The sequence below is a fragment of the Pan paniscus genome, chromosome 20, assembly GCF_029289425.2.
Source record: "Pan paniscus chromosome 20, NHGRI_mPanPan1-v2.0_pri, whole genome shotgun sequence".
In the NCBI taxonomy this organism is placed as follows: domain Eukaryota; kingdom Metazoa; phylum Chordata; class Mammalia; order Primates; family Hominidae; genus Pan; species Pan paniscus.
In genome coordinates, this window is record NC_073269.2 from 55,121,718 (window position 1) to 55,144,845 (window position 23,128).

Genomic DNA, 23,128 nt, shown 5'->3' on the forward strand with positions numbered 1-23,128 from the left:
CAGAAAGACACCTCCAGAGTGCGGATTGAGAAGCCTTTATTGTGGGAGGATCGGGGTGTCAGGGCTCCAGGAGTCGGGATGGACTTGGAAGGCTGCGGGGAGGGTCTTTAGAGGAAGAGGAGGCCTGAGAGTTGGGGGTGGTCACAGGTCAAGGGGTGGTCTTTGGGACCCCCACAGTCAGAGGTGCTGCGGCGGCAGGGTCCACAGCGACAGCTGAGGGCCACAGGGAAGGAGACCACGGGGTCCACGCCACGTGGGCAGCCAGGGAGCCGGATGGACTCGAAGCGCACATCACGGTAGGTGCACACCACCTGAGGCAGGGGCGGCAGGACCGCCTGCAGCACGCGCATCTGGATGCCGTGTGAGTGGGGGAATGAGCATGTGCCTGAGGCCAGCGCCTCAGCTGAGCTCCCAAGCTGACCCCACAGGTCCTGGACTCAGGTGCCCAGGAAGCCCTCTGTTCCTGCCCTCCCACACCCCATTCCCCAACCGCAGGCCAGAGAGGCAGACCACCCTTCCTCCCCCACTGCCTCTGTGGGTCTGGCCCTGAGGTGGCAGCATCCGCCCCTGGCCCCAGGCAGCTCACCATGGTGGGGCAGTAGCCGGCACAGATGGTGGTGTTGACGGTGATGCACACGGGGCAGCCCTCCTTCTCGACAGCCAGGGTGGCATTGATGGGGTGGCACCATGGCCGAAGTGGCTCCCTGGATGCCCATGCCCCACCCATGCTCAGCAGCAGCAACAGCAGCAGCCCCTGGGGCAAGGACACTGCTTCACCCAGGTCTGAGACCGCAGCCCTGAGCCCTGGCCTTCCCATCCCGCGTGGTACACCACCCACAAAGACCCAGAGACCCTTCCTGGCATCTCCTATTCAGGACCCACCACCCCGACACCTGCCTTTCAGAGCCCACCCCACAGCCCAGAGGACCTGAGATACCCCAACATTTCAGATCCCCACCCTCAGGAACTGCCCCACCTGAAGCTTACTGGGGGTCATGCCCCTCCAGAAAGAGGCCTCCTTCCACAGCTCACACGGGTCTGCCCCTTCTCATGCCAGTGATGGCCTGGAAGGAGGTGGAAGGTGCCCAGGGGCCCTGCAGTCTTACCTGGAGCATCTCCATCCTTGGTGCGTCCCCTGCCTCGTGTATCTGGCTTTATACCTCGGGGTTGTGGGGGCGGCAAGGCCACCAGGAGGTGATAGGATGCTGGGGTAACCTGGACACTAATCCCCCCGGGGGCGAGAGGTGCACATGGCCAGGGAGGCGCAGGAGTGGCTCAGCAGAGTGCCCCAGCCCTCTCCCCTCAGTGGTCTAGCGCCAGAGGTGAGGCAGAGACCACGGTGAAGTTACCTCAGAGACTCAGTTGTCGAGTGCTAGGGACTAGTCGAGGCTGGAGGCACAGGGAGTAGGGTGTAGGAAGGCCTGCCTCTGCCTATCGTGGGGTCTTGGGAGCCAGGAGGAGGCCATGACCCGAGAAAGGTGCTGGACTGAAGCCTCAACCCTCCACTTGAGGCTTTCCTGCACCACAGTCCAACCTAACAGGAGGGGCGCTGCTTCGGACTTAGCTTCTGCCCAGTGAGAGAGGGTCTCCCCGTGACTGTGCTGCCAGGGAAGCCACTTGACCCAGATGCCCCCAAGGAGGGATTAAGCCCGAGCCCCACCTCTCCCTTAGGAACCTCCGCCCACCCTACCCTCAAGCCAGGATGCCCAGAGCGTCCCCGGAAATGGGTGTGGTTCAGGTGATTTAACTCATTATTTAATACGCCCGCAGGGTGCGTGTCTTGCCCCCGGGGCCACAGCCTGCAAGGACATTATCTGGACTTAGTCCCCTCTCCGTGATGCCGCAGCTGAGTGGGTGTCTGGGCTAGTCCCGCCCCCACGTTGCCAACAGACGTAATGAGGGCGACTCAGGCTGGGTCCGGAACCCTTCCTAGTGAGCGGAGGTCCCGAGCTCCGCTCGGCAGCGCGGCCCTGGGGGCGGGGCTGGCCCTGTCGGCTCACACCAGCGCCGGCTTCAAGCTGCCATAGCTGGAGTTCTCGGTACTGTAGGCTTTCGGCACGCTGTAGATGCCCCGCAGGGGCTTCCAGTGCGGGCCGCCCCAGGGCGCCTCCAGCGGGCAGAAGCGGTCGAGCCGCCGGAGCGGGTGCAGCAGGAGGCTGTAGGACTCCTGAGCCAGAGACAGGGCTCCCCGGTGCGGCATGGCCGAGGTCACCGGGCTGACGCGCGGCACGCGGACCCGCGGTGGTCGGGGCGGCCGGGAGGAGCGCGGACAGGGCGGCCGCTGCGGGCCGTGGCTGCAGACCTGGGGCGTCTCTTCGAAGCTCCAGTAGGTCAGGGAGTCCTTGCGGGGGTATCCGGACAGCTCCGTCCTGTGGGAGCAGGGCAGGATGGTGAGGATACAGCTGAATCCTTGGGGACGAGTTTCAGACCTCGGGATCTAAGGAGTCTGCACACTCAAACTCCTGCATTTCCAGGCGAGGACCCCTTAGGAAGGACGCGACCGGGCACGCGTTGCCTGCGTTCCTGGGTCCTCGAGGTACTTAACGTCCTGGAAACTGAGCTTTCGCATCCTAGGGAAGTAAAAGGGGACTTTCGCTTCCTTGGGAAGGAGTATCTGGGGGCTCAAGTACCGAAGGAGGCCCTGCCCTCAGATCCGGAATCCCCTGGAGCCGCTGTGCAGGCTTCCTGTCCCTACCGCGGTTCCTGAGAGGTGACACTAAGGACTCCTGGGTGCTTAAAAAAAAAAAGGGAGGGGCTGAGGCCTGAACTTTGGTTCTTGCTGCTACAGAAGTCGAGGCTGAGACCACCGGGTCAGGGAAGGGGAGCCAGCCCAGGGGCTCGGCGTGCACCGGCCACGGCTGGGGCTAGGCAGGAGGCGGTGCCGAGCGAGAGCCCGGCTTACTTGGGATAGAACCGAAAGTCCCGCGCCGAGGTGGTCAGATAGAGCTGGCGGCGGTCCAGGACGCCCCGGTCGGATACTGTGAAAGGCCGGCCAGACAGCTCGGGGTTCTTCGTCCAGGCAATTAGAGCCTGAGCAAGATTGGGGGAGGAGGCATACCCAAGACATAGATTTCATACCCCATCCCAAGCCCTGGGTCCCGAGTTCAGAATCCCTCTCCTTCGGCCTCGACAGCCATAACGGCCACGGCCCTCACACCCCGCCCCAGGGTTAGAGCCCTTCCTGCCACCCACGCCAGGGAACTTCAGCTTCCTTCCTCATACCCGAACCCTTCCCAGCCTCACCTCCCTAAATCCAAGCACCCTCTGCTGTTCAAGGAACTCAAACCCAAGCCCCCAGCCACCAAAAACAACCTCCCTGGTTCCGCTCTCGGTCTTAAACCGTCTTGGTGTGGCCACTGGAGCTGAGCTGCATCTTGGGCAGCAACTCCACGTTACCTCTCCTAACTCCCACCTGACCCCGTCTCAGAATATTCTAGTCTCCTCCCCACCCACAGCCCGCCGTCTAGCTCCGCAGCAGCTTAGGAGCCCTGAAGGTGAGTTTGTAGTCCCTGGTCCTTCTGGCCTGGCCTAATGCCCAGCCCCTCCCCCGGCTCCTCTAACCTCCCGATCCCGCCCCAGACCCTTTAGCCACGCCCCAAAGCCGTGATTCCTTCTGGCCCCGCCCCAGGCTCCCGGAGCTCCGCCCCGTCTCGCCGGCGCCGGCTTCCACCCAGACACCTGGGAAGGACCCCCGCGGTGGTGGTCTGCGAGTTGTGGGGGCTGGGGTCCGAAGTATTCCGGGGCGCGCGGGTCCCCGCTGGGAGAGCCAGTGTACTGCGCCCTCGTCTCGCTGCTCTGGTACTTTGTGGTCAGTGGGAGGCGCCAGCCGCGGTGTCTGAGCTGCGGAAAGGCGACCCACAGACTCACGTGAAGGAGCAGGGCACTCAAATGCAGTCCCCCGCCCTGTCCCCTGCGGACTCCGGCACTCCCCAAACTTTACCTTTTCTCCTAAATCCTTGATCCCCACAGTCCGCGTGGGGTCTGCAGGCTCTGGGGCTCTGGGCTGGGCGCAGGGCCCGCCATGGGTCTTGGGCACGTAGGCCGAGCCAGAGGTTGTCTCCCATCTGCTGAGGACCTCGTCGAAAGCCCAGTTGTGAGAATCCTGCTTTGCAACTTGGGGTAGAGGGTCCGCGACCGTGGACTGGAGAGAAGGCGCCGCACATCAGCTAGAAAGACTCAGGAGTCCCTATCACCCCCCACCCCAAACTCTGACCTCTTCCAGTCGGCCCCCAGCCCTTTCCTCTGCAGTCCCTGGCATTCAGCTTCCCTGGTGCCTCCTCTCTCAGACCCAGAACTCCAGGACCCTCCTCCTTCAGAGAGGAGTCCAGGCTCCCAATCCGCTTTATTTAGCCCCTATCTTTCTGGGTCTCCAGGCCCGGCAGGGCTGCAGTCTAGGGTCCGCCCACTTGCACCGTGGGCGGGGTGAAGGGTATGGGTGGGATAATGCGGTGGGAAAAGTAGCTGCTGGTGAGATGCCAGTTGGGCCTGGATCCAGGTACCTCGGTTGCAGAGATACGACAGCACGCGGGGCCACAGCACGGAGCCAGGGTGCCACTGGCCATGGTTCCACCCCCACTCCGTAGCCAAGCAGGAGCTGGCTTATTGTGGTTGTTGCCCCAGGTGACAGAACCCGCCCACCCAGAACCTAGTCAATCCAGGGCCTGCAGGCACCTGGATGGATGGAATGAGAAAGAGACCCAGAGACAGGGACCCCAAGAGGGGTACAAAGAAACACAAGGAGGGGGAATGGAGACTCAAAGATAGGAGGGTGGAAAGGGAAGGAGAAGTTCAGTATTTCAGAGACCCAGGGGGTGGGGGAGAGAGAAACCCAAAAAGAGGGACAGGGACCTGGAGGTGTCAGAGATCCAGACAGAGAGACAGAGACCCCTGCGCTGCACCTAGCAACTCAGGACATCCATGAGAAACACCCCCCTTTCTTCCAGGGCCCAGATGCTCCCGGCTGCTTCCTCCCTCTACCAGGCCTGCCCACCTCAGGGTAACGATTTCCAGACATCCCCGGGGCTCCCCGACCCTCCCTGCATGCATGTGCTGAAGTAATCAGCACTAGCATTGGCTGTCCTGCCTGCCTTTGATTGGCTTGAAAAGTTCCACCTGGGTAGGCCGGGTGTGGAAACAGGGAGGCACCCACAGAGAAGTGCACTGGACCATAGCGAAAAACATGGGCTTTGATGAGTGAGAAAGAAATACAAGAGAGGAGAGAGACAGGGAGGAAGACACAGACCACGCTGGAAACGGAGCTATTAGTACTCACCCAGAGGCTAGAGCCACCGGAAGTTAGAGACAGAGAGAAAGGCGGCAAAAAAGAGCAAAATCAGAGATGGTAACAAGGAGATGTAGAAACGGAGGCAGCCACACCCCACCCTGCTGAGGGGCCTGGTCTGTACAGATTGGTGGAGGGGGTGCCTATGTCCTTTGCTCAAAGCTGGACCTGAGAGAGAGGGGGGGGAGAGAAAGTGAGAGAGAGAGAGTGTGTGTGTGTGTGTGTGTCTGTGTGTGTGTGTCTGTGTGTTGGCAACACGTGGGGAGATGGGTAATAGGTAAAGGGCTATTGTGAAGTCCTGTGGTCTGTCCCAGACAGAGAGAAAGAGAGAGAGAGAGACAGAGTGTGTGTCTGTCTGTCTGTCTGTCTGTGTGTTGGCAACACGTGGGGAGATGGGTAATAGCTAAAGGGCTATTGTGAAGTCCTGTGGTCTGTCCCAGACAGAGAGAAAGAGAGAGAGAGACAGAGAGAGACAGAGTGTGTGTGTGTGTGTGTGTCTGTCTGTCTGTGTGTTGGCAACACATGTGGGGAGATGGGTAATAGGTGAAGGGCTATTGTGAAGTCCTGTGGACCAGAGAGAGAGAGAGTGAGTGTGTGTGTGTCTGTATGTCTGTGTGTTGGCAACACATGTAGGGAGATGGGTAATAGGGGTAATAGGTGAAGGGCTACTGTGAACTCCTATGGTCTGTCCCTGGCTTGCCTTGTCATTTCTTCACCATATAGAGCTTTTGGTCACCGGGCACGATGACTCACTCCTGTAATCCCAGCACTTTGAGAGGCAGAGGCGGGCAGATAACTTGAGGTTAGGAGTTTGAAACCAGCCTGGCCAACATGGCAAAACCCTGTCTCTATCGAAAAATATAAAAAGTAGCCAGGCATGGTGGCGCACACCTGTAATCCCAACTAAGGCAGGAGAATCACTTGAACTCAGGAGGTGAAGGTGGCAGTGAGCTGAGATCATGCCGCTGCACTCCAGCCTAGGGGACAGAGCAAGACTCCATCTCAAAAAAAAAAAAAAAAAAATAGCTTTTGGTCTAGGCCTCTGCCTCCTCAACCCTCATTATCTCATCCCACGAGCCCATTCTTCAGACAAGGAAACCTGAGGCTGCCTTCTGCAGCCAGGCCCACAATCCCACTTACCCCTCCTCCCTGAATCATGCTTCTGGGGCCCTTCTGTTGGATTTTGCTGACCCTACTCAAGGGCTCTCAATGACGAGTAACTCCCTGATCCTAGTCAGGGGGACGGCAAGTTAGTCAGAACCTCATGTCCCACTCAAACTGGACAATTTTTTTTTTTTTTTTGAGACGGACTTTCCCTCTTTTTGCCCAGACTGGAGTGCAATGGCACAGTCTCCACTCACTGCAACCTCCGCCTCCCGGGTTCAAGCGATTCTCCTGCCTCACCCTCCAGAGTAGCTTGGATTACAGGCCCCCGCCTACACGCCCAGCTAATTTCTTTATGTAATTTTAGTAGAGACGGGGTTTCACCATGTTAAACAGGCTGGTCTTAAACTCCTAACCTCAGGTGATTCGCCTGTCTTGGCCTCTCAAAGTGCTGGGATTACAGGCATGAGCCATCGCACCTGGCCATCAAGCTGGAAAATTTTAAGGTCTGTTTCTTTCCCAATGTAGAGTAAAGCTGCGATGTCATCCCCCGACCCCACACTGTTTTCTACCAGAGTTCTCATACTGTGACTTTGTATAAAATGGTTTGGAAGCTGGACCCACCCTGTGTGTGTGTGGTTGCCCTGAGCCCACAGAAAGACACCTCCAGAGTGCGGATTGAGAAGCCTTTATTGTGGGAGGATCGGGGTGTCCGAGGGCCCCGGGAGTCGGGATGGACTTGGAAGGCTGGGGGGAGGGGCCTTTGAGGAAGAGGAGGCCTGGAAGCGGGGGTCATCACAGGTCAAGGGGTGGTCCTTGGGACCCCCGCAGTCAGTGGTGCTGCGGCGGCAGAGTGCACATTGACAGCTGAGAGCCACGGCGTAGGAGACCACGGGGTTCACGCCGCGCAGGCAGCCAGGGAGCCGGATGGACTCGAAGCGCACATCGCGGTAGTTGCACACCACCTGAGGCAGGGCCGGCAGGACCCCCTGCAGCACGCGGGTCTGGAAGCCGTGTGAGTGGGGGAATGAGCATGTGCCTGGGGCCAGCGCCTCAGCTGAGCTCCCCAGCTGCCCCCACAGGTCTCAGACTCAGGAGTCCAGGAAGCCCTCTGTTCCTGCCCTCCCACACCCCATTCCGCAGCCCCTGACCAGAGAGGCAGACCACCCTTCCTCCCCCACTGCCTCTGTGGGTCTGGCCCTGAGGTGGCAGCACCTGCCCCGGCCCCGGGCAGCTCACCATGGTGGGGCAGTAGCCGGCACAGATGGTGGTGGTGACGGTGATGCACACGGGGCAGCCCTCCTTCTCGACAGCCAGGGTGGCATTGATGGGGCGGCACCGTGGCCGAAGCGGCTCCTTGGATGCCCATGTCCCGCCCATGCTCAGCAGCAGCAACAGCAGCAGCCCCTGGGACAAGGACACTGCTTCACCCGGGTATGAGACCGCAGCCCCGAGCCCTGGCCTTCCCATCCCGCGTGGTACACCACCCACAAAGACCCAGAGACCCTTCCCGGCATCTCCTATTCAGGACCCACCACCCCGACACCTGCCTTTCAGAGCCCACCCCACAGCCCAGAGGACCTGAGATACCCCAACATTTCAGATCCCCACCCTCAGGAACTGCCCCACCTGAAGCTTACTGGGGGTCACGCTCCTCCAGAAAGAGGCCTCCTTCCACAGCTCACGCTGGTCTGCCCCTTCTCATGCCAGTGATGGCCTGGAAGGAGGTGGAAGGTGCCCAGGGGCCCTGCAGTCTTTCCTGGAACATCTCCATCTTTGGTGCCTGGAAATGTGGATCTACCCTACCTTTGACATGTCTCTCTCTTAGCGGGATATCCTCCGCAAGCACTGGGAATGTGGACATGGAAAGTAAATTGAGTCTCCGTGGGGGAGTGAGACAGGGAGTGAGGGGTGTTGGACGCGGCACGGGAACCCGGCCGGAGTCAGCGGACCCAATTGGCTGCTCTCTCTCTCAGATACAGTTCCCCTTCCTCCCTCCAGGGGGCGCCACGGAACACAGGGCCCTCACTGGCCCTGGGGACTGGGTGACGTCGGGGGAGAGCCTCTTGTGATTGGCTCCATCACCCTGCGTAAGGTCAAAGGCAAGAAAGGACAGGCCCGACACGCGGAGCCATTGTGTCTCTGGCCGATTGCGCCGGCCCTCGGGCCCTCAGGGAGGCGAGGGTGCGAGGGCCTCGAGTTCGAGGCCAACCTGGTCCACATTGGTAGGACAAAAAAAAAATTTTTTTTTATCGTTCCCTATATAACAACAAACCATACAGGGAGGACGCCTTGATAGGAAGAAATGACATCTTCCTAAGTGTTTTTAAATTACTTCAATGTATCTTTTTTTGGGGGGTGGGAGACGGAGCCTTGCTCGGTCCTCGGGGGACCTCCCTGCCTCTCAGCCATGGCGGTTGTCACCTGTGGTAAACAGAATGGCGGGAGCAAGTGGGATGTCCCACTACTCGGGCTGAGGCAGGAGAATCACAGGAACCTAGGAGGTGGAACCTCCTCGCCCAGGAGGGGCGCGGCTTCGGACTTAGTTTCTGCCCAATGAGAGAGGGCCTCCCCGTGACTGTGCTGCCAGGTTAGCCACTTGACCCTGGTGCCCCCAACGAGGGATTCAGCCCGAGCCCCACCTCTCCCTTAGGGACCTCCGCCCACTCTACTCTCAAGCCAGGATGCCCGGAGCGGTCCCCGGAAATGCGTGTGCTTCAGGTGATTTAACTGATTATTGAATAGGCCCGCAGGAGGTGTGTCCTGCCCCCGAGGCCGCAGCCTCGGAGGACATTATCTGGACTTAGTCCCTTCCCCGCGATGCCATCAAGCTGGACAATTTTAAGGTCTGTTTCTTTCCCAATGTAGGGTATAGGTTGGCACAGGGAAGAGGGCTAGAAACCTGACTTGAGCTCCCCGCCCAGGGCTGAAGTGTGCAGCATCTTGATCACTTCTCATTCAACCTTGCTTATACTCCCCGTGTGATCGGTAGCTCTTCATCTCAAAACAGAATATTCTAAGCCAACCCCTGCCTGCTCTCACCAAGTAAGATTTCTCATTTGAACCCCAGCTCCCAGATACTTAAAGGCCTTCCGTAGACCATGTCCTCAAGGTCCCCTGGCGATCTGCTTGCATGTTCCAGTTTCTCTCCTCCCCCATGCACATCGTGAAATGTGCCCTCCCACTCCCCAGGATGAGCAAGGTGGTGTCCTCTGTGACTGAGCAGTCAGCAACTTAACACCAAAGGTCACCAATGATCAAATCCATGAGAATTGATCCGAGGAGTTATGTATTAGGGCTATGAAAGAGAAAACACTCAGTAAATAGTGGCTATTATTATTATCATCATCATCATGATTACCCTCAAGTTCCCCCGGGAGAGCTCCTAGTCAACCTTCAAAACCCCACATTGTCGCACCCATCCTACAGAGATTGAGCTCAAATTCAGAGAGTTGTGATTTTGCGATGATTTGATGAGTTCCCCAACTGGGGTCCGTCCGTAGAGCAGCTGGGCCAACCCTGAGGTCTCTCAGCATCCAGCTCTGTTCTTTTTCTGCCTGACCAGTTCCTGGGTATAAGTCTCAGGCCCGGCCAGTCCGGCTGAGGAGTGTGCAGACACAGGCAGTGCCAATTTGAATCCATCGCCAGTCCACACGGCCCTGGGCATCAGCGGTCAATGCCCGCACATAGGACTGCTTGGCCTTGCACTCAGACACCCAGTGCCCCCCGGTCCACACCCCGGCGGCAGCCCCTCCACCTACCCCGGGCCACCTTCTTCAGAGTTATCGGCCTTGAAGCAGGTGACAAAGAAGTGTTGGCGGAGGGAACTGCCGCCAGCTGCAGGCACCTCGCCCAACACCTCCACCTCGAGCACAACCAAGTCCACAGCGGTCCGGGGGTCTGTCACCCAGCCAGTGACTGCATTGCACACGGCCAGCTCACCCTGATGACTCGCCGGTGAAGTATCGCTGACCCCTCGCTGGCTGCGGTTGGCCCGGGTGCCTGCTGACTCCCAAAAGGCCCCAGTCTCCAGCAGGAAGAGCAGAGGGGCCCGGCAGCGGCACCCCTAGACAGGACCACTCGGGGGAAAAGAAGGTCCCACTTTGTAGTAGGAAAAGGGGACAATGTCAAGGGTGGGGGTTAGGACTCCATTGACACACTGGGGAGGAAGAAAATGAGGGGGATGCAGAGGGAGCCTGGGGGAGCGGGAGCATCTCTCAGAGCACATGGAAACAGGGAAAAGGAGGCTGGGATTAGAGAAGAGGATAAACACTTCAGTGGGGACAGAAGTTTGGAACCCCAGGGGAGGCCTGCCTGCCAGGATTATGGGGAAGCCCTTGCTCTAGAAGTTTGGGGGACTCCATGTACAGGACTTGCATCACACCCAACTTGTAGATTAATAATAAATATTCAACAACTACAGGTCAGGCACTATGGCTCACACCTGTAGTCCCAGCACTTTGGGAGGCTGAGGCGGGTGGATGACTTGAGGTCAGGAGTTCGAGAGCAGCCTGGCCAACACTGTGAAATAACATCTCTACTGATAATACCAAAATTAGCTGGGCGTGGTGCTGCGCTCCTGTAATCCCACCACTTTGGGAGGCCGAGGCGGGCGGATCATGCGCTCAGGGGATCGAGACCTTCCTGGCTAACACGGTGAAACCCCGTCTCTACTAAAAATACAAAAACTTATCTGGGCTTGGTCGTGGGCCCCTGTAGTCCAAGCTACTTGGGAGGCTGAGACAGGAGAATGGAGTGAACCTAGGAGGGGGAGCTTGCAGTGAGCAGAGATTGCGCCACTGCACTCCAGCCTCCACGACAGAGCGAGACTCCATCGCAAAAAAAAAAAAAAAAAAAAGAAAGAAAGAAAAGAAAACAGGGTGGAGATGGAGGATGACCTCCAGCTCAGGAGGTGTCCATGGTCTGGCCTTCTGTGGGGAGAAGGAAGGCCACATGATCAGTGTGGCCCAGGTGGCAGGGCCTCAGCCTTCTAAGCCGAGCTCCCTCTTCCTCCCTCTGACGTTGGCACTGGCAGTGCAGGTGGGGCAGAGGGGGGCGCGGCTTGGGGACCTGAATGGGATGAATGGGCTGAGGGGGATGTCATGTCTTCCATCCTCCTTCATCCACTGCCTCTCCCTTCCCCTCCTCCCCCCCTCCCCTCCGTCCATCTGCCTCCCATCCCAGCTAGGACCCATCACCTGGGTAGAAAAGGGGCCTCTGGAAAGGGGGCGGGGCCTTGACTCTCGGGTACCCTGCACTTGAAGAGGAACTCTGGGAAGGGGTTGTTCAGGGATTTGGCCCCTTCCCCATCTGGCTGTATAACCTTCCTGTGCTTTTCTTCCCCTAGCCGGTTGTCCCTCCCTCTCCTGAGATGTCAGGAAAGAGGGGGCCACCTGCGTCCTCCACAGGGGCCCCGAAGCCTGGGGTTCCCAGCCCCAGAGCTCCGAGGTGGAGGAGGTGCTACAGCTCTGGTGACCACTGGTTGTTTCCCAGTCTTCTCCACGCCACCCTTTCCCAGAACCACAGGCTTCCAGAATGTTGTAGGGAAACTGCAAAATCCGCGCCTCCACCAGCCTCTCCCAGCGCCAGGTCAATTTCACACACAGGGAAACTGAAGCCTGCCTCTGAGGGGCAGGGTTTTACCTCCTTTGTGGCAGTTTTGAGGTGAATCAGGGTCTCCCTAGGATTCCAGGTTGTGGACTTTCTCTAAATTGTGGAATGTGGCCAGGCGTGGTGGCTTGAGTCAGGAGCCACAGCAGGAGGATTGCTTGAGCCCAGGAGTTCAAGTGCAGTGGGGAAACATAGGGAGACTTCGTCTTAAAGCAATTTGTTTGGGGCCAGGCGTGGTGTCTCACCCCTATAATCCCAGCACTCTGGGAGGCCAGGGCAGGAGTATCACTGGAGGTTGGGAGTTTGAGACCAGTCTGGCCAATGTCGTGAAACTGCATCTCTACTAAAAATACAAAAATTAGCGGGGCACGGTGGCAGGCGCTTGTAATTCCAGTTACTCAGAAGGCTGAGGCAGGAGAGTCACTTGAACCCAGGAGGCAGGGGCTACAGTGAGCCAGGATTGTGCCACTGTACTCCAGCCTGGCCAGACAGACTCAGACTCTATCTCAAAAAAAAAAAAAAATTGGGCCAGGTGCCGTGGCTCATGCCTGTAATCCCAGCACTTTGGGAGGCCGAGGCAGGCAGATCACAGTGTCAGGAGATCAAGACCATCCTGGCTAACACGGGGAAACCCCGTCTCTACTAAAAAATACAACAAATTAGCCAGGCGTGGTGGCGGGCGCCTGTAGTCCCAGCTACTCCGGAGGCTGAGGCAGGAGAGTGGTGTGAACCCGGGAGGCGGAGCTTGCAGTGAGCCGAGATTGAGCCACTGCAGTCCAGCCTGGGCGACAAGTGAGACTCCCCCTCAAAAAAAAAAAATTGATTGGAACATCCTCCAGGATGGAAGACTCTCGGTTCCTTAGAGTTCTACAGGAAGGATGGCAGAGTGCAGTTGCCCAGAGGTGAAGTCCCATCTCTGCCATTTGTTGGCTGTGTGACCGGGCACAAATCATTACTTTCTCTGATCCTGTATTTTACCATCTGTTGCTATTGAGTAATAGTAGTTGACTATTTTCTATTTTTATTTATTTTTATTTTTATTTATTTATTTATTTTTTGAGACGGAGTCAGGCCCTGTCACCCAGGCTGGAGTGCAGTGGTGCGCTCTTGGCTCACTGCATCTCTGCTTCCTGGGTTCAAGCGATTCTCCTGCCTCAGCCTCCTGAGTAGCTGGGACTACAGGCGCGCACCACCACACCCAGCTAATTTTTGTATTTTTTTGGGTAGAGACAGGGATTCACCATGTTGGCCAGGCTGGTCTCAAAGTCCTGACCTCAGGTGATGCACCCACCTTGGCCTCCCAAAGTGCTGGGATTGCAGGCATGAGCCACTGTGCCTGGCCGAACATTTTTTATTTTTATTTTATTATCATTATTATTATTACTTTTTGAGATGGAGCTTTGTTTTTGTTGCCCAGGCTGAAGCGCAATGGCGGGATCTTGGCTCACTGCAACCTCCGCCTCCTAGGATCAAGAGATTCTCCTGCCTAAGCCTCCCAAGTACCTGGGAGTATAGGCATGCACCACCACGCCCGACGATATTGTGTATTTTTAGTAGAGATGGGGTTTCTCCATGTTGGTCAGGCTGGTCTGGAACCCCTCACCTCAGCTGATCCACCCACCGCAGCCTCCGACAATTACAGGCGTGAGCCACCGCGCCCAGCCGTCCACCCTGTTTTCTACCAGAGTTCTGTACTGTGACTCTGTATAAAATGGTTTGGAAGCTGGACCCACCCTGTGTGTGTGTGGTTGCCCTGAGCCCACAGAAAGACACCTCCAGAGTGCGGATTGAGAAGCCTTTATTGTGGGAGGATCGGGATGTCTGAGGGCTCCAGGAGTCGGGATGGGCTTGGAAGGCTGGGGGGAGGGGCCTTTGAGGAAGAGGAGGCCTGGAAGCGGGGGTCATCACAGGTCAAGGGGTGGTCCTTGGGACCCCCGCAGTCAGTGGTGCTGCGGCGGCAGAGTGCACATTGACAGCTGAGAGCCACGGCGTAGGAGACCACGGGGTTCACGCCGCGCGGGCAGCCAGGGAGCCGGATGGACTCGAAGCGCACATCGCGGTAGTTGCACACCACCTGAGGCAGGGCCGGCAGGACCCCCTGCAGCACGCGGGTCTGGAAGCCGTGTGAGTGGGGGAATGAGCATGTGCCTGGGGCCAGCGCCTCAGCTGAGCTCCCCAGCTGCCCCCACAGGTCTCAGACTCAGGAGTCCCGGAAGCTCTCTGTTCCTGCCCTCCCACACCCCATTCCGCAGCCCCTGACCAGAGAGGGAGACCACCCTTCCTCCCACGCTGCCTCTGTGGGTCTGGCCCTGAGGTGGCAGCACCTGCCCCGGCCCCGGGCAGCTCACCATGGTGGGGCAGTAGCCGGCACAGATGGTGGCGTTGACGGTGATGCACACGGGGCAGCCCTCCTTCTCGACAGCCAGGGTGGCATTGATGGGGCGGCACCGTGGCCGAAGCGGCTCCTTGGATGCCCATGTCCCGCCCATGCTCAGCAGCAGCAACAGCAGCAGCCCCTGGGACAAGGACACTGCTTCACCCGGGTATGAGACCGCAGCCCCGAGCCCTGGCCTTCCCATCCCGCGTGGTACACCACCCACAAAGACCCAGAGACCCTTCCCGGCATCTCCTATTCAGGACCCACCACCCCGACACCTGCCTTTCAGAGCCCACCCCACAGCCCAGAGGACCTGAGATACCCCAACATTTCAGATCCCCACCCTCAGGAACTGCCCCACCTGAAGCTTACTGGGGGACACGCTCCTCCAGAAAGAGGCCTCCTTCCACAGCTCACGCTGGTCTGCCCCTTCTCATGCAAGTGATGGCCTGGAAGGAGGTGAAAGGTGCCCAGGGGCCCTGCAGTCTTTCCTGGAACATCTCCATCTTTGGTGCCTGGAAATGTGGATCTACCCTACCTTTGACATGTCTCTCTCTTAGCGGGATATCTTCCGCAAGCACTGGGAATGTGGACATGGAAAGTAAATTGAGTCTCCGTGGGGGAGTGAGACAGGGAGTGAGGGGTGTTGGACGCGGCACGGGAACCTGGCCGGAGTCAGCGGACCCAATTGGCTGCTCTCTCTCTCAGATACAGTTCCCCTTCCTCCCTCCAGGGGGCGCCACGGAACACAGGGCCCTCACTGGCCCTGGGGACTGGGTGACGTCGGGGGAGAGCCTCTTGTGATTGGCTCCATCACCCTGCGTAAGGTCAAAGGCAAGAAAGGACAGGCCCGACACGCGGAGCCATTGTGTCTCTGGCCGATTGCGCCGGCCCTCGGGCCCTCAGGGAGGCGAGGGTGCGAGGGCCTCGAGTTCGAGGCCAACCTGGTCCACATTGGTAGGACAAAAAAAAAAAATTTTTTTTATCGTTCCCTATATAACAACAAACCATACAGGGAGGACGCCTTGATAGGAAGAAATGACATCTTCCTAAGTGTTTTAAAATTACTTCAATGTATCTTTTTTTGGGGGGTGGGAGACCTCCCTGCCTCTCAGCCATGGCGGTTGTCACCTGTGGTAAACAGAATGGCGGGAGCAAGTGGGATGTCCCACTACTCGGGCTGAGGCAGGAGAATCACAGGAACCTAGGAGGTGGAACCTCCTCGCCCAGGAGGGGCGCGGCTTCCGACTTAGTTTCTGCCCAATGAGAGAGGGCCTCCCCGTGACTGTGCTGCCAGGTTAGCCACTTGACCCTGGTGCCCCCAACGAGGGATTCAGCCCGAGCCCCACCTCTCCCTTAGGGACCTCCGCCCACTCTACTCTCAAGCCAGGATGCCCGGAGCGGTCCCCGGAAATGCGTGTGCTTCAGGTGATTTAACTGATTATTGAATAGGCCCGCAGGAGGTGTGTCCTGCCCCCGAGGCCGCAGCCTCGGAGGACATTATCTGGACTTAGTCCCTTCCCCGCGATGCCATCAAGCTGGACAATTTTAAGGTCTGTTTCTTTCCCAATGTAGGGTATAGGTTGGCACAGGGAAGAGGGCTAGAAACCTGACTTGAGCTCCCCGCCCAGGGCTGAAGTGTGCAGCATCTTGATCACTTCTCATTCAACCTTGCTTATACTCCCCGTGTGATCGGTAGCTCTTCATCTCAAAACAGAATATTCTAAGCCAACCCCTGCCTGCTCTCACCAAGTAAGATTTCTCATTTGAACCCCAGCTCCCAGATACTTAAAGGCCTTCCGTAGACCATGTCCTCAAGGTCCCCTGGCGATCTGCTTGCATGTTCCAGTTTCTCTCCTCCCCCATGCACATCGTGAAATGTGCCCTCCCACTCCCCAGGATGAGCAAGGTGGTGTCCTCTGTGACTGAGCAGTCAGCAACTTAACACCAAAGGTCACCAATGATCAAATCCATGAGAATTGATCCGAGGAGTTATGTATTAGGGCTATGAAAGAGAAAACACTCAGTAAATAGTGGCTATTATTATTATCATCATCATCATGATTACCCTCAAGTTCCCCCGGGAGAGCTCCTAGTCAACCTTCAAAACCCCACATTGTCGCACCCATCCTACAGAGATTGAGCTCAAATTCAGAGAGTTGTGATTTTGCGATGATTTGATGAGTTCCCCAACTGGGGTCCGTCCGTAGAGCAGCTGGGCCAACCCTGAGGTCTCTCAGCATCCAGCTCTGTTCTTTTTCTGCCTGACCAGTTCCTGGGTATAAGTCTCAGGCCCGGCCAGTCCGGCTGAGGAGTGTGCAGACACAGGCAGTGCCAATTTGAATCCATCGCCAGTCCACACGGCCCTGGGCATCAGCGGTCAATGCCCGCACATAGGACTGCTTGGCCTTGCACTCAGACACCCAGTGCCCCCCGGTCCACACCCCGGCGGCAGCCCCTCCACCTACCCCGGGCCACCTTCTTCAGAGTTATCGGCCTTGAAGCAGGTGACAAAGAAGTGTTGGCGGAGGGAACTGCCGCCAGCTGCAGGCACCTCGCCCAACACCTCCACCTCGAGCACAACCAAGTCCACAGCGGTCCGGGGGTCTGTCACCCAGCCAGTGACTGCATTGCACACGGCCAGCTCACCCTGATGACTCGCCGGTGAAGTATCGCTGACCCCTCGCTGGCTGCGGTTGGCCCGGGTGCCTGCTGACTCCCAAAAGGCCCCAGTCTCCAGCAGGAAGAGCAGAGGGGCCCGGCAGCGGCACCCCTAGACAGGACCACTCGGGGGAAAAGAAGGTCCCACTTTGTAGTAGGAAAAGGGGACAATGTCAAGGGTGGGGGTTAGGACTCCATTGACACACTGGGGAGGAAGAAAATGAGGGGGATGCAGAGGGAGCCTGGGGGAGCGGGAGCATCTCTCAGAGCACATGGAAACAGGGAAAAGGAGGCTGGGATTAGAGAAGAGGATAAACACTTCAGTGGGGACAGAAGTTTGGAACCCCAGGGGAGGCCTGCCTGCCAGGATTATGGGGAAGCCCTTGCTCTAGAAGTTTGGGGGACTCCATGTACAGGACTTGCATCACACCCAACTTGTAGATTAATAATAAATATTCAACAACTACAGGTCAGGCACTATGGCTCACACCTGTAGTCCCAGCACTTTGGGAGGCTGAGGCGGGTGGATGACTTGAGGTCAGGAGTTCGAGAGCAGCCTGGCCAACACTGTGAAATAACATCTCTACTGATAATACCAAAATTAGCTGGGCGTGGTGCTGCGCTCCTGTAATCCCACCACTTTGGGAGGCCGAGGCGGGCGGATCATGCGCTCAGGGGATCGAGACCTTCCTGGCTAACACGGTGAAACCCCGTCTCTACTAAAAATACAAAAACTTATCTGGGCTTGGTCGTGGGCCCCTGTAGTCCAAGCTACTTGGGAGGCTGAGACAGGAGAATGGAGTGAACCTAGGAGGGGGAGCTTGCAGTGAGCAGAGATTGCGCCACTGCACTCCAGCCTCCACGACAGAGCGAGACTCCATCGCAAAAAAAAAAAAAAAAAAAAGAAAGAAAGAAAAGAAAACAGGGTGGAGATGGAGGATGACCTCCAGCTCAGGAGGTGTCCATGGTCTGGCCTTCTGTGGGGAGAAGGAAGGCCACATGATCAGTGTGGCCCAGGTGGCAGGGCCTCAGCCTTCTAAGCCGAGCTCCCTCTTCCTCCCTCTGACGTTGGCACTGGCAGTGCAGGTGGGGCAGAGGGGGGCGCGGCTTGGGGACCTGAATGGGATGAATGGGCTGAGGGGGATGTCATGTCTTCCATCCTCCTTCATCCACTGCCTCTCCCTTCCCCTCCTCCCCCCCTCCCCTCCGTCCATCTGCCTCCCATCCCAGCTAGGACCCATCACCTGGGTAGAAAAGGGGCCTCTGGAAAGGGGGCGGGGCCTTGACTCTCGGGTACCCTGCACTTGAAGAGGAACTCTGGGAAGGGGTTGTTCAGGGATTTGGCCCCTTCCCCATCTGGCTGTATAACCTTCCTGTGCTTTTCTTCCCCTAGCCGGTTGTCCCTCCCTCTCCTGAGATGTCAGGAAAGAGGGGGCCACCTGCGTCCTCCACAGGGGCCCCGAAGCCTGGGGTTCCCAGCCCCAGAGCTCCGAGGTGGAGGAGGTGCTACAGCTCTGGTGACCACTGGTTGTTTCCCAGTCTTCTCCACGCCACCCTTTCCCAGAACCACAGGCTTCCAGAATGTTGTAGGGAAACTGCAAAATCCGCGCCTCCACCAGCCTCTCCCAGCGCCAGGTCAATTTCACACACAGGGAAACTGAAGCCTGCCTCTGAGGGGCAGGGTTTTACCTCCTTTGTGGCAGTTTTGAGGTGAATCAGGGTCTCCCTAGGATTCCAGGTTGTGGACTTTCTCTAAATTGTGGAATGTGGCCAGGCGTGGTGGCTTGAGTCAGGAGCCACAGCAGGAGGATTGCTTGAGCCCAGGAGTTCAAGTGCAGTGGGGAAACATAGGGAGACTTCGTCTTAAAGCAATTTGTTTGGGGCCAGGCGTGGTGTCTCACCCCTATAATCCCAGCACTCTGGGAGGCCAGGGCAGGAGTATCACTGGAGGTTGGGAGTTTGAGACCAGTCTGGCCAATGTCGTGAAACTGCATCTCTACTAAAAATACAAAAATTAGCGGGGCACGGTGGCAGGCGCTTGTAATTCCAGTTACTCAGAAGGCTGAGGCAGGAGAGTCACTTGAACCCAGGAGGCAGGGGCTACAGTGAGCCAGGATTGTGCCACTGTACTCCAGCCTGGCCAGACAGACTCAGACTCTATCTCAAAAAAAAAAAAAAATTGGGCCAGGTGCCGTGGCTCATGCCTGTAATCCCAGCACTTTGGGAGGCCGAGGCAGGCAGATCACAGTGTCAGGAGATCAAGACCATCCTGGCTAACACGGGGAAACCCCGTCTCTACTAAAAAATACAACAAATTAGCCAGGCGTGGTGGCGGGCGCCTGTAGTCCCAGCTACTCCGGAGGCTGAGGCAGGAGAGTGGTGTGAACCCGGGAGGCGGAGCTTGCAGTGAGCCGAGATTGAGCCACTGCAGTCCAGCCTGGGCAACAAGTGAGACTCCCCCTCAAAAAAAAAAAATTGATTGGAACATCCTCCAGGATGGAAGACTCTCGGTTCCTTAGAGTTCTACAGGAAGGATGGCAGAGTGCAGTTGCCCAGAGGTGAAGTCCCATCTCTGCCATTTGTTGGCTGTGTGACCGGGCACAAATCATTACTTTCTCTGATCCTGTATTTTACCATCTGTTGCTATTGAGTAATAGTAGTTGACTATTTTCTATTTTTATTTATTTTTATTTTTATTTATTTATTTATTTTTTGAGACGGAGTCAGGCCCTGTCACCCAGGCTGGAGTGCAGTGGTGCGCTCTTGGCTCACTGCATCTCTGCTTCCTGGGTTCAAGCGATTCTCCTGCCTCAGCCTCCTGAGTAGCTGGGACTACAGGCGCGCACCACCACACCCAGCTAATTTTTGTATTTTTTTGGGTAGAGACAGGGATTCACCATGTTGGCCAGGCTGGTCTCAAAGTCCTGACCTCAGGTGATGCACCCACCTTGGCCTCCCAAAGTGCTGGGATTGCAGGCATGAGCCACTGTGCCTGGCCGAACATTTTTTATTTTTATTTTATTATCATTATTATTATTACTTTTTGAGATGGAGCTTTGTTTTTGTTGCCCAGGCTGAAGCGCAATGGCGGGATCTTGGCTCACTGCAACCTCCGCCTCCTAGGATCAAGAGATTCTCCTGCCTAAGCCTCCCAAGTACCTGGGAGTATAGGCATGCACCACCACGCCCGACGATATTGTGTATTTTTAGTAGAGATGGGGTTTCTCCATGTTGGTCAGGCTGGTCTGGAACCCCTCACCTCAGCTGATCCACCCACCGCAGCCTCCGACAATTACAGGCGTGAGCCACCGCGCCCAGCCGTCCACCCTGTTTTCTACCAGAGTTCTGTACTGTGACTCTGTATAAAATGGTTTGGAAGCTGGACCCACCCTGTGTGTGTGTGGTTGCCCTGAGCCCACAGAAAGACACCTCCAGAGTGCGGATTGAGAAGCCTTTATTGTGGGAGGATCGGGATGTCTGAGGGCTCCAGGAGTCGGGATGGGCTTGGAAGGCTGGGGGGAGGGGCCTTTGAGGAAGAGGAGGCCTGGAAGCGGGGGTCATCACAGGTCAAGGGGTGGTCCTTGGGACCCCCGCAGTCAGTGGTGCTGCGGCGGCAGAGTGCACATTGACAGCTGAGAGCCACGGCGTAGGAGACCACGGGGTTCACGCCGCGCGGGCAGCCAGGGAGCCGGATGGACTCGAAGCGCACATCGCGGTAGTTGCACACCACCTGAGGCAGGGCCGGCAGGACCCCCTGCAGCACGCGGGTCTGGAAGCCGTGTGAGTGGGGGAATGAGCATGTGCCTGGGGCCAGCGCCTCAGCTGAGCTCCCCAGCTGCCCCCACAGGTCTCAGACTCAGGAGTCCCGGAAGCTCTCTGTTCCTGCCCTCCCACACCCCATTCCGCAGCCCCTGACCAGAGAGGGAGACCACCCTTCCTCCCACGCTGCCTCTGTGGGTCTGGCCCTGAGGTGGCAGCACCTGCCCCGGCCCCGGGCAGCTCACCATGGTGGGGCAGTAGCCGGCACAGATGGTGGCGTTGACGGTGATGCACACGGGGCAGCCCTCCTTCTCGACAGCCAGGGTGGCATTGATGGGGCGGCACCGTGGCCGAAGCGGCTCCTTGGATGCCCATGTCCCGCCCATGCTCAGCAGCAGCAACAGCAGCAGCCCCTGGGACAAGGACACTGCTTCACCCGGGTATGAGACCGCAGCCCCGAGCCCTGGCCTTCCCATCCCGCGTGGTACACCACCCACAAAGACCCAGAGACCCTTCCCGGCATCTCCTATTCAGGACCCACCACCCCGACACCTGCCTTTCAGAGCCCACCCCACAGCCCAGAGGACCTGAGATACCCCAACATTTCAGATCCCCACCCTCAGGAACTGCCCCACCTGAAGCTTACTGGGGGACACGCTCCTCCAGAAAGAGGCCTCCTTCCACAGCTCACGCTGGTCTGCCCCTTCTCATGCAAGTGATGGCCTGGAAGGAGGTGAAAGGTGCCCAGGGGCCCTGCAGTCTTTCCTGGAACATCTCCATCTTTGGTGCCTGGAAATGTGGATCTACCCTACCTTTGACATGTCTCTCTCTTAGCGGGATATCTTCCGCAAGCACTGGGAATGTGGACATGGAAAGTAAATTGAGTCTCCGTGGGGGAGTGAGACAGGGAGTGAGGGGTGTTGGACGCGGCACGGGAACCTGGCCGGAGTCAGCGGACCCAATTGGCTGCTCTCTCTCTCAGATACAGTTCCCCTTCCTCCCTCCAGGGGGCGCCACGGAACACAGGGCCCTCACTGGCCCTGGGGACTGGGTGACGTCGGGGGAGAGCCTCTTGTGATTGGCTCCATCACCCTGCGTAAGGTCAAAGGCAAGAAAGGACAGGCCCGACACGCGGAGCCATTGTGTCTCTGGCCGATTGCGCCGGCCCTCGGGCCCTCAGGGAGGCGAGGGTGCGAGGGCCTCGAGTTCGAGGCCAACCTGGTCCACATTGGTAGGACAAAAAAAAAAATTTTTTTTTATCGTTCCCTATATAACAACAAACCATACAGGGAGGACGCCTTGATAGGAAGAAATGACATCTTCCTAAGTGTTTTAAAATTACTTCAATGTATCTTTTTTTGGGGGGTGGGAGACCTCCCTGCCTCTCAGCCATGGCGGTTGTCACCTGTGGTAAACAGAATGGCGGGAGCAAGTGGGATGTCCCACTACTCGGGCTGAGGCAGGAGAATCACAGGAACCTAGGAGGTGGAACCTCCTCGCCCAGGAGGGGCGCGGCTTCCGACTTAGTTTCTGCCCAATGAGAGAGGGCCTCCCCGTGACTGTGCTGCCAGGTTAGCCACTTGACCCTGGTGCCCCCAACGAGGGATTCAGCCCGAGCCCCACCTCTCCCTTAGGGACCTCCGCCCACTCTACTCTCAAGCCAGGATGCCCGGAGCGGTCCCCGGAAATGCGTGTGCTTCAGGTGATTTAACTGATTATTGAATAGGCCCGCAGGAGGTGTGTCCTGCCCCCGAGGCCGCAGCCTCGGAGGACATTATCTGGACTTAGTCCCTTCCCCGCGATGCCATCAAGCTGGACAATTTTAAGGTCTGTTTCTTTCCCAATGTAGGGTATAGGTTGGCACAGGGAAGAGGGCTAGAAACCTGACTTGAGCTCCCCGCCCAGGGCTGAAGTGTGCAGCATCTTGATCACTTCTCATTCAACCTTGCTTATACTCCCCGTGTGATCGGTAGCTCTTCATCTCAAAACAGAATATTCTAAGCCAACCCCTGCCTGCTCTCACCAAGTAAGATTTCTCATTTGAACCCCAGCTCCCAGATACTTAAAGGCCTTCCGTAGACCATGTCCTCAAGGTCCCCTGGCGATCTGCTTGCATGTTCCAGTTTCTCTCCTCCCCCATGCACATCGTGAAATGTGCCCTCCCACTCCCCAGGATGAGCAAGGTGGTGTCCTCTGTGACTGAGCAGTCAGCAACTTAACACCAAAGGTCACCAATGATCAAATCCATGAGAATTGATCCGAGGAGTTATGTATTAGGGCTATGAAAGAGAAAACACTCAGTAAATAGTGGCTATTATTATTATCATCATCATCAT

General features: G+C 57.5%; 5 protein-coding genes and 2 pseudogenes across 10 annotated transcripts; all 7 read right to left on the minus strand.

Annotated features, from left to right (window-relative positions):
• Positions 1 to 19: 19 nt before the first annotated feature.
• Positions 20 to 1,702, minus strand: LHB (luteinizing hormone subunit beta). Of its 2 annotated transcripts, XM_055103537.3 has the most exons (3): positions 1,107 to 1,702; positions 587 to 754; positions 20 to 350 (listed from the first exon to the last, which is right to left on the minus strand). In XM_055103537.3, the coding sequence occupies exons 1-3, from the start codon at positions 1,119 to 1,121 to the stop codon at positions 108 to 110; spliced, it is 426 nt and encodes a 141-aa protein (XP_054959512.1). In that variant the 5' UTR covers positions 1,122 to 1,702; the 3' UTR covers positions 20 to 107. The 2 variants fall into 2 exon arrangements, with proteins under 2 accessions (XP_054959512.1, XP_034800976.1); XM_034945085.3 differs by having other exon boundaries at positions 108 to 350; positions 587 to 1,702.
• Positions 1,703 to 1,729: 27 nt separating this feature from the next.
• Positions 1,730 to 4,579, minus strand: SAXO3 (stabilizer of axonemal microtubules 3). Its single transcript, XM_055103536.2, has 5 exons — positions 4,500 to 4,579; positions 3,941 to 4,141; positions 3,679 to 3,840; positions 2,903 to 3,030; positions 1,730 to 2,369 (listed from the first exon to the last, which is right to left on the minus strand). The coding sequence occupies exons 1-5, from the start codon at positions 4,560 to 4,562 to the stop codon at positions 1,997 to 1,999; spliced, it is 927 nt and encodes a 308-aa protein (XP_054959511.2). The 5' UTR covers positions 4,563 to 4,579; the 3' UTR covers positions 1,730 to 1,996.
• A 2,495-nt stretch (positions 4,580 to 7,074) lies between these two features.
• Positions 7,075 to 7,855, minus strand: LOC117976966 (choriogonadotropin subunit beta variant 2). Its single transcript, XM_034945140.2, has 2 exons — positions 7,625 to 7,855; positions 7,075 to 7,389 (listed from the first exon to the last, which is right to left on the minus strand). The coding sequence occupies exons 1-2, from the start codon at positions 7,853 to 7,855 to the stop codon at positions 7,075 to 7,077; spliced, it is 546 nt and encodes a 181-aa protein (XP_034801031.1).
• A 2,093-nt stretch (positions 7,856 to 9,948) lies between these two features.
• LOC117976932 (neurotrophin-4-like) lies at positions 9,949 to 11,498 on the minus strand (annotated as a pseudogene).
• A 2,278-nt stretch (positions 11,499 to 13,776) lies between these two features.
• LOC117976968 (choriogonadotropin subunit beta variant 2) lies at positions 13,777 to 15,303 on the minus strand. 3 transcript variants are annotated; one of them, XM_063600483.1, is made up of 3 exons: positions 14,745 to 15,303; positions 14,344 to 14,511; positions 13,777 to 14,108 (listed from the first exon to the last, which is right to left on the minus strand). In XM_063600483.1, the coding sequence occupies exons 2-3, from the start codon at positions 14,482 to 14,484 to the stop codon at positions 13,794 to 13,796; spliced, it is 456 nt and encodes a 151-aa protein (XP_063456553.1). In that variant the 5' UTR covers positions 14,485 to 14,511; positions 14,745 to 15,303; the 3' UTR covers positions 13,777 to 13,793. The 3 variants fall into 3 exon arrangements, with proteins under 3 accessions (XP_063456553.1, XP_063456554.1, XP_034801036.1); XM_063600484.1 differs by having other exon boundaries at positions 14,344 to 14,515; positions 14,868 to 14,968; XM_034945145.3 differs by lacking the exon at positions 14,745 to 15,303 and having other exon boundaries at positions 14,344 to 14,649.
• A 1,315-nt stretch (positions 15,304 to 16,618) lies between these two features.
• LOC117976933 (neurotrophin-4-like) lies at positions 16,619 to 18,192 on the minus strand (annotated as a pseudogene).
• Positions 18,193 to 20,470: 2,278 nt separating this feature from the next.
• On the minus strand, positions 20,471 to 21,976 carry LOC134729561 (choriogonadotropin subunit beta variant 2). 3 transcript variants are annotated; one of them, XM_063599608.1, is made up of 3 exons: positions 21,439 to 21,976; positions 21,038 to 21,205; positions 20,471 to 20,802 (listed from the first exon to the last, which is right to left on the minus strand). In XM_063599608.1, the coding sequence occupies exons 2-3, from the start codon at positions 21,176 to 21,178 to the stop codon at positions 20,488 to 20,490; spliced, it is 456 nt and encodes a 151-aa protein (XP_063455678.1). In that variant the 5' UTR covers positions 21,179 to 21,205; positions 21,439 to 21,976; the 3' UTR covers positions 20,471 to 20,487. The 3 variants fall into 3 exon arrangements, with proteins under 3 accessions (XP_063455678.1, XP_063455679.1, XP_063455677.1); XM_063599609.1 differs by having other exon boundaries at positions 21,038 to 21,209; positions 21,562 to 21,662; XM_063599607.1 differs by lacking the exon at positions 21,439 to 21,976 and having other exon boundaries at positions 21,038 to 21,343.
• Between the last annotated feature and the right edge of the window lie 1,152 nt (positions 21,977 to 23,128).

What these genes read in the sequence shown, in the direction of transcription:
- LOC117976966 (XM_034945140.2), bottom strand. Translation starts at nt 7,855, where the DNA reads ATGGGAAGGCCAGGGCTCGGGGCTGCGGTCTCATACCCGGGTGAAGCA. An exon ending in CCGGCTACTGCCCCACCATG is followed by an intron (nt 7,390 to 7,624) that starts GTGAGCTGCCCG and finishes CACGGCTTCCAG; the next exon opens with ACCCGCGTGCTGCAGGGGGT.
- LOC134729561 (XM_063599609.1), bottom strand. Translation starts at nt 21,662, where the DNA reads ATGTCCACATTCCCAGTGCTTGCGGAAGATATCCCGCTAAGAGAGAGA. An exon ending in GCACCAAAGATGGAGATGTT is followed by an intron (nt 21,210 to 21,561) that starts CCAGGAAAGACT and finishes AGTGTCCTTGTC; the next exon opens with CCAGGGGCTGCTGCTGTTGC. An exon ending in CCGGCTACTGCCCCACCATG is followed by an intron (nt 20,803 to 21,037) that starts GTGAGCTGCCCG and finishes CACGGCTTCCAG; the next exon opens with ACCCGCGTGCTGCAGGGGGT.
- LOC117976968 (XM_063600484.1), bottom strand. Translation starts at nt 14,968, where the DNA reads ATGTCCACATTCCCAGTGCTTGCGGAAGATATCCCGCTAAGAGAGAGA. An exon ending in GCACCAAAGATGGAGATGTT is followed by an intron (nt 14,516 to 14,867) that starts CCAGGAAAGACT and finishes AGTGTCCTTGTC; the next exon opens with CCAGGGGCTGCTGCTGTTGC. An exon ending in CCGGCTACTGCCCCACCATG is followed by an intron (nt 14,109 to 14,343) that starts GTGAGCTGCCCG and finishes CACGGCTTCCAG; the next exon opens with ACCCGCGTGCTGCAGGGGGT.
- LHB (XM_034945085.3), bottom strand. Translation starts at nt 817, where the DNA reads ATGGGAAGGCCAGGGCTCAGGGCTGCGGTCTCAGACCTGGGTGAAGCA. An exon ending in CCGGCTACTGCCCCACCATG is followed by an intron (nt 351 to 586) that starts GTGAGCTGCCTG and finishes CACGGCATCCAG; the next exon opens with ATGCGCGTGCTGCAGGCGGT.
- SAXO3 (XM_055103536.2), bottom strand. Translation starts at nt 4,562, where the DNA reads ATGGCCAGTGGCACCCTGGCTCCGTGCTGTGGCCCCGCGTGCTGTCGT. An exon ending in TCAAGGATTTAGGAGAAAAG is followed by an intron (nt 3,841 to 3,940) that starts GTAAAGTTTGGG and finishes GCCTTTCCGCAG; the next exon opens with CTCAGACACCGCGGCTGGCG. An exon ending in ACCGCGGGGGTCCTTCCCAG is followed by an intron (nt 3,031 to 3,678) that starts GTGTCTGGGTGG and finishes AATCTTGCTCAG; the next exon opens with GCTCTAATTGCCTGGACGAA.